Source organism: Herpailurus yagouaroundi, unplaced genomic scaffold (assembly GCF_014898765.1).
Source record: "Herpailurus yagouaroundi ecotype Mexico unplaced genomic scaffold, PumYag 100, whole genome shotgun sequence".
Taxonomy (NCBI): Eukaryota; Metazoa; Chordata; class Mammalia; order Carnivora; family Felidae; genus Herpailurus; species Herpailurus yagouaroundi.
This window is the reverse complement of record NW_024412391.1, coordinates 32,199,243-32,214,850: the sequence shown is the minus strand read 5'-3', so window position 1 is coordinate 32,214,850 and position 15,608 is coordinate 32,199,243. Positions and strand designations below refer to the sequence as shown.

Genomic DNA, 15,608 nt, shown 5'->3' with positions numbered 1-15,608 from the left:
CTTATCTATTCATATAATAGACAAAAATGTTTCCTTATGTCTAAATTGTAGGCTAATGTTTCATCAGATGGTAACACAAATACCTTCCACTGTAGCACTTACATGTAATTTAGTTCAGTAAGTATTTATTGTCAACTGCCATGTAACAGGTATCATTTCAAACTCAGTCCCAGTACTTAAAGCACTAACATCTGAACGCTAGATTCTTTGACACCACCCTCCTGCCTGCCCTCCCCAAATACAGCGGTATTTCCCTAAATACTTTTCGGCTCTGATCATTTCACAGAATAAGTACTTTTGCATAGATATATGAAGTTATTTTGCACACATGACAATAACTAACAGATCTTTCCCATAACTTAAAAAAAGAACATTGGTACGATAATATTCCTGTTTGGATAGCAAGAAATAAGGGTTTCATATGCCACTGTTTGAAAATTGGTAGCCTGGGAGCAGTTTCTTTTTGTTTACTTCAAATAGCACAACATGGTAACTTAACTGCATTGCCCGTTTTATTCAAATCAAGGTTCAAAACAAAAAAAAAAGAAACAGAGAGGTGGTACGTTACAGAAGCACGTTTTCTGCAGTGCAAGAGGTTTAAGAAAGGAAGTTCATATGAAAACCAAAATGATAAAAAGTTCCATTCTCAAAAGACAAGAAAGAAAGAGCAATTTTTTGTGATTTTCAAAATTATCACTAACATTTATTCATCCATAAATATTGGGTGCTTTCTAAAGCACCAGGCACTGTGTTAGATGCTGGGTTACACCTAGTGGGGTAAGATACATTCTGTTATTGATTCATGCAAGAGTATTTCTGGAGGGCCTGCGATATGTCATACCATAATCAGCTGAATGTGACACCCGCCTTCATGGAGCTTACAGTTTGGTGGGCGGGATGAATGTGTATCTAAAAACCACAGACAACATGTGTGCGCTACCAATGAGGGAAGTGTGAGGACCAAGTAGTCCAGGTAGAGGGAAGAGCACCAAGCTTGAAAGGCAAGAGACAACACAGGGCTGTCTGGACTGTAGTGGGGAGTGGCAAGAAATGGGGGTGAAAGATAAGGGAAAAATCAAAAGCTGACAGATGATGGATAGGGACCGATCAAAGATAAATATATAGAATAAAGATAAATAAAAGGTAAATAAATCTCATTCTTCATGGTAAGGAACGTGGAAATTTACCCTGAGGGCGATGAGAAGGCCATTAGGGGTCTCATGCAGATGTGGGAGAAGATTAAATGTATTTTACATTCATTTTCTGACTGTATCATACAAAAAATTGTTTTGTGTTTACACATAAGACTGTGGTATGTGAACAGCACAGGATAGAAATTAAGTTTATGAAACAGAATTAGTGAGAGACAGGAGACAGAACTCTGAGACCATGAAACGTGAATTAAGAACTCAAGAAAATAAAGCATCACCAGGTAGATAGACCAGCACACAGTCTCCTTGTGTCAAAAGCAATGAACAGGGACAGAGCCTTCTAGGAACACATTTCCTTTACTTACGATTTAAAGTAGAGTAGAATATTATTTTAAAAATTTGCCACAAATTTCAAATGTGTAACACCCTTGATATGGAGTTTGAATTCAAATAAAGGGTGTTAATAATCATTATCACAGTGAAATTCATACCCTTAAAGTTGAATAAGCACATTATGTAAAAATAACTCCCAAGTGGTCTTCAGTCTTCAAGAGCTATAGAATTATTTTTCTATAATAAAGACTATAAGCTGAAATAATCATATGGAAAAAGACGGTTTGTGAGGTATGCAGACATTTACTGAGAGGGTTGTTTCAATGAACAAAGATATAATATTCCAGGCTCTGTGCTTAGGACACAAAGACATGGTGTCTATTCTCACAGAGCACAGTCATCAAGGAGTCGAGACAACAATTACAAGGCAATGTTGGATGTTATCACGAAGAGGGGGTGGTGGGCACTGTATTCTGTGAATGCTTCATAAAGAAAGAGATTCCTAGGCTGGATTTTACAGAATGAGTCAAAATCAGGGAAGGGATTAATAGGGGTACAAATTAAGTAATGCAAATGAGTAGCGGTGGAATAGGCATTTCAGGTAGATTAAAAAAAAATAATAAAAAAGTAAAGAAAAGAAAAAGAAAAAGATTCGGAGGAATTAAACCCAAGTAATTTTAAGTGGCTAGAGTGAGATGTGTTTGGAAGAGAGTAGAGGGTAGAGGATACTGAGAATGTAAGGTAGACTGAAGATAGGGATGATGTTGGCAAAGACTGGGTCTTGTCCCACAGGGAATGTGAAATCCTCAGGGCTTTAAAGTTGGACTGTGACGTGATCAGATATAATTTTGGAAAGCTAGTGGGCCAGTATATGAGAGACAATGAAAGGTTTTAATAGTGCTGTACTTAACTTCCAGAACATGTATAATATCACATTTAAGCAGGATCCCCACAGTTCTATTTGAAAAGTCATAATCAACAAAGCACAGGAAACTCACTGCTCTCTATGTACCAGAAATACCATGGATATGGACAAAACTTTAGCCCTCAGTAGAAGGTGGGTGTATAATAAAACGTTACTGACTACAGAAGGAGGAAAAAAAACCCTAATCACTTCCTAGTCTTGCTTTTGTTCATTTCTAAAATAATGCCATTCTACAGAAGGAAAGAACTAAATAACGCAGAGTACCCGTCCTTGGGTCCTTGGTCCTACACAGTTCTCTTGACATTGTTACTTACACCACTCATACATAGCACCCGAGAACCAAGGAGAAGAAATGGCATACTGTTCAAAATGTCAGAAGCTACCCCAAGAATCACCCTGGAGAGGTCCTGATTCTTCAAGCAAGAATGGAGTAAAAACACCAATAGTCTTAGTAAATACGAGAACTACATACTTTCAAATTTGTTTTCATTTAGAGAACCACTGTGAAATGCTAGGCCAAATCTTTCTTTGAATTGATAAGAGTAAAGAAAAAAAAAAGCAGTGATGCTAGGAATAAAGAACAACAAAAATGTTCACCTGAATGTTTCAACATCTAATCTGTCAGTATTAATGAAGATTTAAAGTGCACATATCGCGGTTCTACTTCAGGAATTCATTCTGCAGCAATAAGGCCACAAGCACAGAGAGATGTGTTATCATGATGTTCACCACTATAACCTTTCCATTGGCAAAAATCAGAAACATCCTGAATACCCAACAAAAGGGGAATGATTACATTATTTAGCATCCATACAATGAGATTCAGAAGAATAAAAGATGTAACAAGCTCTATAATGTTCAGGACATATTACTATGTGGAAAAGTGCAACTACTATGAATGCTATATTCCATTAAAAATACGTGTGTATAGGGGCGCCTGGGTGGCGCAGTCGGTTAAGCGTCCGACTTCAGCCAGGTCACGATCTCGCGGTCCGTGAGTTCGAGCCCCGCGTCGGGCTCTGGGCTGATGGCTCAGAGCCTGGAGCCTGTTTCTGATTCTGTGTCTCCCTCTCTCTCTGCCCCTCGCCCGTTCATGCTCTGTCTCTCTCTGTCCCAAAAATAAATAAACGTTTGAAAAAAAAAATTAAAAAAAAAAAACGTGTGTATATACCATAAAAAATAATCTATGAGGATACAACCTTATGTGTTAACAGTAGCTCCCACTGGGCATCAGAAAACATGTATGTGGAAGGGAGGCAGACATATACTTTGATCACTTTTAACTAGTAGGTTAAATGGGATTCTTCCTGTCTAATCCCAATAGCAGTTATAATTTTCCATTGACTATCACTTTACTAAGCTCTACCCTCCCTTATGTATTATATATTCCATTTCTAATCTAAAGGTAGATACAAAACCCTCAAATAACTCTTTCCATTAACTTGGCCTTTCATCTCCATGACTGGAATTGCCTTATTACTTTTAAAGAGTGGACAAATGAAATTTTATGCAATTTGATAGCAAAGATTTTGGTTTCTAACAAATGTCATTAGAGTTTAGGGAAAAGGTGAGTTGAGCTGCATGAACAAGCGCTCAGATGTTAATGGAATTCCAGGCCCTCTCAGTTACTTCCTTGCGGGGGGGGGGGGGGGGCCGGGGGCGGCGCTGGGGGGTTGGTTGGCCGGGAGTAAAATGAGGCACTGTAGGGAAAGTCTTTAGCGCTGCATCTGGCCCATAGCAGTGGGGGTGGTGGTGAGGAGGTAATATCAGCCATCATCACTGTTGTTTATATACATCCCACTCAATTATAACTTAATGATTTAGATGCTGTTAATAACATGAAAGCATTAAGACTAGCAAAGACTAGCAAGACTAGCAAAGACTGTTTTTCTCGTCTTGATATCCCTAATGTCTAGCCACTGTGCTCAATATATGTTTGTTGAATCAAGTAACTGTCATTTGTAATAAAATAGTAATAGTGCCAACCTCAGGGGGTTCTTCTGAGGATTCAGGGAGTTAATATTAATCAACCTTTTAGAACAGTACCTTGCATGCACTAAGATTTACAATTATATAAATGTTTACTGTTTGAGGTTCTCAGCTCTTTACCACAATAGCCAAAGCTCAAAGTGGTCTAAAATGTTGGTGATAATCCATTTGGCAGCAAAACCTGACCTGAACTATTTAGTCTTTATTTAACCTCACCTGGAGTGAATATTTTTTAACTCCACAAATATTAAGATTTTTTATTAGAGTGGCTATGCCCATATATAGTATGTGCACCACATAGATTACCTTTCTGAAATGTCAAAAGATTCTAATTTCTAAAATGCACTTAATATTAAGGACTTGGCATAAGGGACAGTGGACCAGTGTTACTATTTTAAAAGATCTTGGAATTTAGATTTCAGTAGCATAAATAGGGATATTTGGGTTTTAAGAAAACTGAGAACAAGAAAAATCTGTTAAAAGGTGACATCTGAACTTTTAAAATGCAGATTAAAACCAGATGACTAATTAGCCTTTAGTAAAAAAAAAAAAAAAAAAATTAAAAAAAATGACTTTTAGCTTGCCTTCACTCCAGTTACTCCCCTTTCATTCTTACACTGGAAAGGTGATCTTCCTCCTAGTCACAGATACTTCTGTCCCCTCCTGCTGCCTTTGCAGGGAACCTCACCACCCTTGCACTTCTTCCTTATGTCTTCAGCTTCTCCTCCACCAGCTCTAATCATCCATATTCAAACATGCTTAAGTCTCCTCCAATATAAATATTTCTACGACATCCAAAGTTCCCCTTTAGTACATACCTATCCTCCCTTTCTTGAAACACGGCATGCATCTACTGTATCTTTTTCATTTTTCCATTCTGCAATTCATGACAGCTTGGTTTCCACCCTCACCACTGTATTGAAATTGCTCATCAAGTTCATCAACAATAGGAACAGACCCTTTTATGATCCCACCTCACCGCCCTGCAATAGCCAGTACTGTTCACCACTTCTCCCCCCTTCATGCTTAGGATTCTATTTAGAGCTCTTCAATTACATGCTCTACACTCTTCTTCTGTGTTCACATTTACTTCCCTATCAATTACTATTCACTAGCTGATAATTCCCAAATCTACAACTGCAGCCTAGCTCTGTCTCTTGAACTTCAGACACTGTTTATAAAACATTCATTTTAATGTCCCTCAAGTGACCAAACTCAAGCTGAAACTGAATTTATGTTTGCTCCCAAACCTGTACACCCATACCTCCTTGGTTCCCCGTGCAGTGAGTGGCACCCACATCTGGCCTGTTGTCAGAGAGCCTGGGATTCATCTTCAACTCTTCTCTCTCCTTCATCTTTTTTTTTTTTTTTTTTTTTTATGAAATCAGTTACCAACACCTGTCAACTGAACTTCCTAAATGACTAGAATCTACCATCATGATCACCTCTCTTTCAGGCCACAGTCATCACTAGCACAGACTATTCTGCCTCAGATACTTTACACAGTTCTGCTTCCTGTTTGTCTTTGGCTAATTCATTTTCAATAGTGCAACCAAGCAGGTTTTTCTTAACTGAAATGGGATCATGGCTCTCCTTTCTTTCTTAAAACCCTCCGCAGCTTCCAGATGTCCTCAACATAAAGTCGACACACATTCTCAGAGCACTGTATCTTACACCTCTCTTCCTCATAGTCTATATTCTATCAAACAATCAACAAATGTTTCTTGAGTGCCTAAAACGTGGTGAGCATGTTCTGGGATCTGAGGATACAGCAGTGAACCAGTCAAAGCTTCAGACACCAAGGAGCTTATAATCTAGTGGCTAGGGGATGGGGATTCACCCAAACAAATAAACTAAAGCATTCCAGATTTGAATAACTGTGAGTGCAGAGAGTATGCTATGTCAGCACATTCTGGGGACACTTTAGGTGAGAGATCTAACCAAAGACAGGAACAGCACACTCTTACTCATCTCTTAGCTCTCAGCTGAGAGCTCCCTTAGGGACTTTTCCTCATGTCATGAGTTTGGCCTGGCAGGAATTCCTAGATGCTCTGGAGCACTGTGGGGTCAATGTCTATTACCTGCCTGATTTCTCCCCCTACAGGGACTGGACAATTTGTTCCTGGCTACATAATAAAACTAGTAGGGCTTAGCATGCCTGAATTTTTCAATCAGTATTTCTTGAAGGACAGATGAATTAATTAAGAGCATGAAATAATTTTCCTGGCCTGAAGGCCTAGTTAATTTTGAAGTAGGAAATTTTGAAAAGGTGTGTGGATGACTGAAATGAGGAAAGGCCATACAAAATACTTTATTCATTACTTCCATTTGCTCTATTGTTATTAATGTGAATAATAAGGCATAAAACTCAATACCTAGATTAAATTCACCATGGTTTTCAATGCATGCTTCTCGGTTATTTTTTTAATTCCTAGGCTCTATAAAAGTAAGTATCCTTTCTTATGTGAAAGTTTGAAACATGAAGTCATAGACCTCTTATGTAAAGCCTAATAGCTCCTTAATAGTGTTACATACTCAACTTCTGAAGAATGTTAATAACTGCACAATTATCTTCCTTTTTAGCCACATGGATTTCTGTATCTAGAGTGGGTATCATCTAAAGTCCTTTATCTGTTTTTAATTCTAAACTCAAGATTGAAAGTAATCATGAAAAACAGATTGTTAGGCACAGGTATATGCCAAATGACTGACTGCTAGAAAGATTACATCTGCCCAAATCTATTCTCTTTGTTTCATGATTCAGCCTGTCATCTGCCGCAAGGTAACTAAAGGATTTTTCTGAGGTCATGCAACATCTTCCAGGCAGTTAAAAATCAAAGGTAAATGATTCCTGTGCATGATATATATTCTAAAAATCTACAAATCTCCCCCTGAGGTGCTGCAAAGGCTTCTGGTCACGCCAACATTGCAGCGCGACTGTTCTACGGTCCTCTAATTCTCCACCACCTGGCATGTCAGTACTCCTTCCATTATGATGGCTTACCTATGAAGATGCCTGGAAAACTCAAGAGACGGAAGAGAGATAAAAGTAAATAAGAAAAGATGACAGGTCATTCCTCCAACTGAGGACAATCAACTTCTAAGCTTTTAGTGAACACCATGATGGAAGTATTGAAGTTCCATAAATCTCAGCAAAGTGTGAATTTTTACAAACCTGGCATCAATATTTCCTATTGAATGTCAGCCTGTCACACTAGCACAGCATAGTGATTAGACTGTAGCTCATAGAGAATGTCAAACACAACTCTGCTTCTCTAGTCGGAACGTTGTAGCCAGAACTACTCATTGTGGTTTTAGAGTGATGAAATCAGATAATAGGTTTATATATTCTTCCTTATCATCTATAAGGCCAATATTCCTAAGTCTACCTAACTAGAGTTACTCTATTTGCTTTTGTCTCATTAGGTCTGTGATTGTGTTTCTAGTTTACTGGATTTTGCTGACAGGTATTTCAAAGCCTATGTCCTTGTATAAAATAAAAGTTAATTTGCTTTGCTTGAGTAGTTGAAAATCTTAAAGAGCCAAGATAGTCAGACATGTGGATGAAGGTGAGAAAAAATAGCATAGATTTAACAAAAACAGGTAAAACAACTGTCAAGGAACTATTTGAACAACGATGAATGTGAACAAGGAAAGCTAAAATGATATAGGAAATTTTTTTAAAAAAATGTCACTTACCCTTAACTCTTCCTTTGTATTGAAACTATCAAGAAGTTGTTGATAATGTCTATCTGTCATTTGTCGTAATAGGGACAGGAGACAAGCAACAAACTCACCCTAATGTAAAGAAAAAAAAAAAACAACATAGTTTTTAATGAGAGCAAAAATGAACATCAGTAACTTACCTTGAACTGTCCTCAAATAGAACACTTTTTAAGTGTTTTTTTAAAAAAATCCATGAGGATCTAAAGTCACTCTGTGAAGTCTTTTTAATCTAAACTAACCATAGTATTATGGTCAAAATTTCTCCCTCTGATGAATACCCTTTACTTGGTATACATGCATTTTCAAATTGGGAGTAGATTTTTTTTTTTTTTTAACTTGGGTGGAAGCTTTTCACTAGGAAACCAACCTCACACACTTAAAAAAGGCAAGGCCACTTACTGAGAATTTACTATACCTTCATTCACTGTCATTTGAACCTCATTATCAATGCTATGAGGGGGTATAATATTTATTCAAAGAAGATAAATTGTAGGTTCAGTGGGCTAAAAGACTTGTCCAAAGTCACATCACTAAAAAGTGAAAGAGCTAGAGTTATCTCTACATCTTTCTGATTCCAAAGCTCTTCCAGTAACTTCATGCTCATTTTTGAATTCACATAATCTCTTCCAACTCATCTGAGTGCTGGTCTGCTGATTTTCAGGGTATAAAAAAGCCATACATTACAATGTTGGTTCCAAACTCCTTTTAAAAATAGTCTGTCATTAAAAAAATAAAAACTAAAAATAGTTTGTAACTCTTTGCTGCTTGGGTGCTATGTGATTGACTCCTAAAAAGTCAATTTTTAAAAATTAATAATGAAAAAAAGTAGCATCCATAGGTTTGAAGACCTATAAAATTGCTATCACTTGCATTTCCCAAAGTAAATCTGATTTAAAGTATCTGTGCTTTGATGCAACCTTTTTTGCTCAGCAAAAAATGATCTACTTTTAATGAGAACAATAACATTTAAAACACAATGAACACAACAGGAGTGGCAATCAGTAATGACTCTAAGTTTATAAAAATGTACCTTAATTGGGAATTGGTGTGTGTGTGTGTGTGTGTGTGTGTGTGTGTGTGTGTGTGTATTTACATGGAAAGAGACTATAGGCTCACATATAAAATTAGAGACTAAAACCTCTCAGAAATTGGGATTTTCCAACAGAGGCAGCTACAGTCAAACATATTCCTACCAGCTGCCATGGGAGGCCTGAAGATGCTACTTAATGACAGCACAGGGTGGCCAAAGATGCAGGCTGCCTTCTTGCATGAGAATAAATAATTGTCACACACAAGTATGACAGATAATTATTCCTGCATGCTTATTAGGGCAAATATTTAAGAAACTAACTAGTAAGGGCTAGCAGAAATCTATCTTCTAAGCACAATATAATACTTTGTTAATGAACAAAGACATTCTTGGTACTTAACACAAGAAATAGAAAATTCAGGGGCACAATGATTAATATTTTAGTGCATGTGTGTGAGGAAACAACCCAAAGCTAGGAAAATATCCCAAAGGACTGAGAGAACAGTACCTGGTGCTCATAAAGGGCTGGGAATAGTGCCTTTTCTCATCAGCAAGACTGGAAAAACCTCGCCATTATTAGGGAATCAATTAGAATACTAAAAATGATCTTTTCTCAGTGGCAGGGAAAAATTACTCCTAGAATAAATGCTGCTCTGATCCTACCTAAAGAAGTTCATAAGCAAGGTGTTAAATAATCAAACAGTTCCTAAGAAATTTAACCTCATGTTAAAGCAACATTCAAAGCTATTTTTAGGAATTAAAAAAAAATCCACTTTTCAAAAGCATAAAATTCACAATATCTGGCATTCAAGAAAAATTACCAAGCATATAAATAAATAGCAGGAAAATAATGATGCAAATGAGGAGAAAAAAATCAATAAAAACAGATCCAGGTAAAACATAAATAACAGAATTAACAGTAAAGGGCATTAAAGTAGTTATTGTTACTATATTCTATATATTCAGGAAACTAGAGTAAAGTTTGAACATGTTAATTTCAGACATGAAAGATATCAAATAGATTCAAATTGAACTTCTAGAGATGAAGACTATAATGTGTGACATGAAAATTTACTTAACAGGACCACTGGCAGATTAGACATTTGCAGAGGGTAAGATTACTGAACTTGAATTAGAAATTCTCCAAAAGTAAAACTACAACAGGGGTGCCTGGGTGGCTCAGTTGGTTAAGCGTCCGACCTCGGCTCAGGTCATGATCTCACAGTTCGTGAGTTTGAGCCCCGCGTCGGGCTCTGTGCTGACAGTTCAGAGCCTGGAGCCTGCATTGGATTCTGTGTCTCCCTCTCTGCTCCCCCCCCCCTCCTTCAATATAAATAAAAACATTTAAAAAAATTTTTAAAAAAACCCCACAACAACAAAAAAGAAAAAGCATCAGTGAACTATAGGATAACTTCCAGTAGCATAATATATATGTAATTACAGATCTCAAAGAGGAGGGAGTAGAAAAAGTAATTGAAGAATAAAGGTGAAAATTTTCAGATTCTATGAAAACTATAAACCTATGTATCAAAAAAGGTCAATAGTTCCTATTCACAAGAAACATGAAAGAAAATACACAAAAGTAAATTACAATAAAACTGCTGATAGCCAGGGATAAAGAGAAAATCTTAACAACAGTCAGTGAAAAAAAGACACGTTATATATAGAGAAACAAAGATAGGGATGAGATAAATCTCTTTAGAAATAATACAAGCTAGGAGGGAACCAAGATGGTGGAACAGCATGGAAGTTTTCTGTGTGTCTTGCGTCCATGAATTACAGCCAGACCAACACTAAACCATCCTGCACACCTAGAACACTGATCTGAGGATTAACATAACAATCTGCACAACCTGAACCACAGAACTCAGCAGTACGCGGCGCGGAGAGGTGAACATGGGGAGAGAGAAACCACGGAGGGCAGGGAACTGCTTTGCGGGTGGAGAGAGGACGGATATGGGGACAGGGGGGAATATGGGAAAAGCACCCCTCCCCAAAAGCAGCTGGAGAAAAAGTCGAAAATTGGAAACAGCCGCAGGGACTAAACTAAAAATGGAGAAAGGAGAAAGAGAGGGTTTAAATTCCATTAAGACTGTAAACAAGGGGAGCGCAGAGTCTGCAACTCTGCAGTTCGATACCTGGTAGTGCTCTGGTGGGAAGGGCAAACCCCCAGGAGCAGAGTGGGGTCCAGGAGGTTCTTGGGCCACAGGGGGAAAAGCAGTTCCACTGCTGGAAGGAACTTTGGTAGAGACTGTTGAGGCCACCTGGTCCCAGCAGACCCCAGAAAATGGCCACATTCGCTGGTGCTGGAACAAGGTCGTTAAGGGTGAAGCCTGGTGCCAGATGTGGGTTGCGATTTTCCATAATCCTTGAAACACTGCTGCTAAACTGTCTCGTGAACTTTTTCTGGGGCAGCTGGCACCTGGCTGCAGTCTCGGGGCGCCGGCAGCAGCATGGTCCCATGAATGTTCCTGGGTGCAGCCGGCATTTGGCCATTGCCTGGTAAGACCCTCTGTAGAGGGATGGAACGGGTCAAAGCCACAGTCCCTCAGAAGTAAGATGCCAGGGAAAACAGCCACATCTGAGACAAAACTTACGAGAGAGGTCCTACCTAGGGCTTGGTCACGGACAGAGTAAAAGTGGGGAGTGGACGAAAGCTGAAGACAAAGGATCGGTGGGCGATTGCTGATTGGGGAGAACAGAGTTCTGATACTAGAGACTAGGTAGCTGGGTGATGCCATTTTCACCACTCCCACGCATGCATATACACACCTACGAGGGCCACAACACTCCACCCCAGTAGGCTAGCAGTGCCATCTAGTGAAGAATGGAGCCGTTACACTAAATCCTGCACAACTGGGCCAACCTAGCTCTTCAAGAACACAAGTCTCACTGCCTGCTTAGTTTATGGACAATAAAGCCCTTCACAGTCTGACTTCTAGGGAAAAACAGTAATTTCAGTCGTATTTCAATCTGTTAGCAGGTCCATGTATTCAATTTTCTTTCTTTCTTCTTTTTTTCTTTTTTTCTCTTTTTCACTTTTCTTTTTCTTGAATACAGAAAGAGAAAAAATTCATTCTTATTTTCAATTGTTATTAAAAATATTTTTTACTATATTTTTTACTTTTGTGTATTTTTTTCAAATTCTATTTTACTTCCATCATTTATTTTAGTCTACTTCAGTGTATTCACTTTTTCAAATTTTCAAACAATTTCCTTTTTCTTTTTTTCTTTTTTCTCTTTTCTGTTTCTCTTCTTTTTCTTGAATACAGAAAGAGAAAAAATTCATTTTTTAAATTTTTATTAAAAATATTTTTAATTTTTTCTACTATATTCTGTACTTTTGTGTAACTTTTTTCAAATTCTACCTTACTTCCATCATTTCATTTTAGTTTACTTCAGTGTATTATTCATTTTTTCAAATTTTTAAACGATTTCTTTTTTTTTCTTTTTTCTCCCCCTTTTTTCTCTAATCTATCAAGCCACTTTCAACACCCAGACCAAAACACACCTAGGATCTAGCATCATTTATTTGATTTTTTGAGTATTTTTAATTTTTTAATTTTAATATTTTTTTAATGTTAATTTTTTCTACTTCATTCATTTTCTCCCTTCAAAATGATGACCGAAGGAATTCACTCAAAAAGAAAGAGCAGGAAGAAACGCCATCCAGGCATTTAGCCAACACAGATACAAGCAAGAGGTCTGAACCAGAATTTAGAATCACGATAAGAATACTAGCTGGAGTCGAAAATAGATTAGAATCCCTTTCTGCAGAAATAAAACAAGTAAAAACTAGTCAGGATGAAATAAAAAATGCTATAACTGAGCTGCAATCACGAATGGATGCCACAGCAGCAAGAATGGATGAGGCAGAACAGAGAATCAGTGATACAGAGGACAAACTTATGGAGAATAATGAAGCACAAAAAAAGAGGGAGATTAAGGCAAAAGAGCACAATTTAAGAATTAGAGAAATCTTGGGGCGCCTGGGTGGCGCAGTCGGTTAAGCGTCCGACTTCAGCCAGGTCACGATCTCGCGCTCCGTGAGTTCGAGCCCCGCGTCGGGCTCTGGGCTGATGGCTCGGAGCCTGGAGCCTGTTTCCGATTCTGTGTCTCCCTCTCTCTCTGCCCCTCCCCCGTTCATGCTCTGTCTCTCTCTATCCCAAAAATAAATAAACATTGAAAAAAAAAAAAAAAAAGAATTAGAGAAATCAGTGACTCTTTAAAAGGGAACAACATCAGAATCATAGGGGTCCCAGAAGAGGAAGAGAGAGAAATAGGGGTAGAAGTGTTATGTGAGCAAATCATAGTGGAAAACTTTCCTAATGTGGGGAAAGGCAAAGACATCAAAATCCAGGAAGCACAGAGATTCAACAAAAACCCATTAGATTCAACAAAAACCGACCATCAACAAGGCATATAGTCAAATTCACAAAATACTAAGGCAAGGAGAAAATCATGAAAGCAGCAAGGGAAAAAAAGTCCTTAACCTACAATGGAAGACAGATCAGGTTTGCACCAGACCTATCCACAGAAACTTGGCAGGCCAGAAAGGACTGGCAGGATATATTCAATGTGCTGAATCAGAAAAATACGCAGCCAAGAATTCTTTATACAGCAAGGCTGTCATTCAAAACAGAAGGAGAGATAAAAAGTTTCCCAGACAAACAAAAATTAAAGGAGTTTGTGACCACTAAACCATCCCTGCAAGAAATTTTAAGGGGCACTCTCTGAGGGGAGAAAAGATGAATATATAAATACATACATACATACATACACAAATTCATATCTTTCAGTACTCACTGTAAACATCAATGGACTCAATGCTCCAATCAAAAGACACAGGGTAACAGAATGGATAAGAAAACAAGATCCGTCTATATGCTGTTTACAAGAGACACACTTTAGATCTAAAGACACCTTCAGATTCAAAGTAAGGTATTGGAGAACCATCTATCATGCTAATGGTCAACAAAAGAAAGCTGGAGTAGCCATACTTATATCAGACAAACTAGACTTTAAAATAAAGACTGTATCAAGAGATGCAGAAGGGCATTATATCATAATCAAGGGGTCTACACACCAAGAAAAAATAACAGTTGTAAACATTTATGCAACAAATGTGAGAGCATCCAAATATATAAATCAATTTATCACAAACATAAAGAAACTCATTGATAGTAATACCATAATAGTGGGAGACTTCAACACCACACTCACAGCAATGGACAGATCATCTAATCAAAAAATCAACAAGGAAACAATGGCTTTGAATGACACACTGGACCAGATGGACTTAACAGATATATTCAGAAGATTTCATCCTAAAGCAGAAGAATATACATGCCCATGGAATGTTCACCAGAATAGACCATATACTGGGACACAAAACAGCCCTAAGTAAGTACAAAAAGATCGAGATCATACCGTGCATATTCAGACCACAATGCTATGAAACCCGAAATCAACCACAAGAAAAAAATTGGAAAGGTAACAAATACTTGGAGACTGAAGAACATCCTACTAAACAATGAATGGGCTAACCAAGCAGCTAAAGAGGAAGTTAAAAAGTATATGGAAGCCAATGAAAATGATAACACCACAACCCAAAACCTCTGGGATGCAGCAAAGGCAGTCATAAGAGGAAAGTATATACCAATCCAGGCCTTTCTAAAGAAGGAAGAAAGATCTCAGATACACAACCTAACCTTACGCCTTAAGGAGCTGGAAAAAGAACAGCAAATAAAACCCAAAACCAGCAGAAGACAGGAAAGAATAAAGATTAGAGCAGAAATTAATGCTATTGAAACCAAAAAAAACAGAGAACAGATCAATGAAACCAGAAACTGGTTCTTTGAAAGAATTAACAAAATTGAGAAACCACTAGCCAGTTTGATCAAAAAGAAAAAGGACCCAAATAAATAAAATCAAGAATGAAAGAGGAGAGATCACAACACAGCAGAAATAAAAACAGTAAGAGAATATTATGAGCAATTATATGCCAATAAAATGGGCAATCTGGAAGAAATGGACAAATTCCTAGAAACATATACACTACCAAAACTGAAACAGGAAGAAATAGAAAATTTGAACATACCCACACCCAATAAGGAAATCGAATTAGTAATCAAAAATCTGCCAAAAAACAAGAGTCCAGGGCCAGACAGCTTTCCAGGGGAATTCTACCAAACATTTAAGGAAGAGTTAACACCTATTCTATTGAAGTTGTTCCAAAAAATAGAAATGGAGGGAAAAATTCCAAACACATTCTATGAAGCCAACATTACCTTGAATGCAAAACCAGACAGAGACCCCAATAAAAGGAGAACTATAGACCAATTTCCCTGATGAACATGGATGCAAAAATCCTCAACAAGATATTAGCCAACTGGATCCAACAATACATTAAAAAAATTATTCACCATGAGCAAATGGGATTTATACCTGGGAT

General features: G+C 37.7%; 1 protein-coding gene across 7 annotated transcripts in view; it reads right to left on the bottom strand.

The window, feature by feature from the left end:
- Positions 1-15,608, bottom strand: part of DOCK4 (dedicator of cytokinesis 4) — a 436,196-nt gene that overhangs the window by 83,609 nt on the left and 336,979 nt on the right. For all 7 annotated transcript variants that reach the window (XM_040472219.1, XM_040472215.1, XM_040472222.1 and 4 more), the window contains exon 26: positions 8,098-8,196. In XM_040472219.1, coding sequence (XP_040328153.1) covers positions 8,098-8,196 — 99 coding nt within the window. The remainder of the gene's footprint in view (positions 1-8,097; positions 8,197-15,608) is intronic.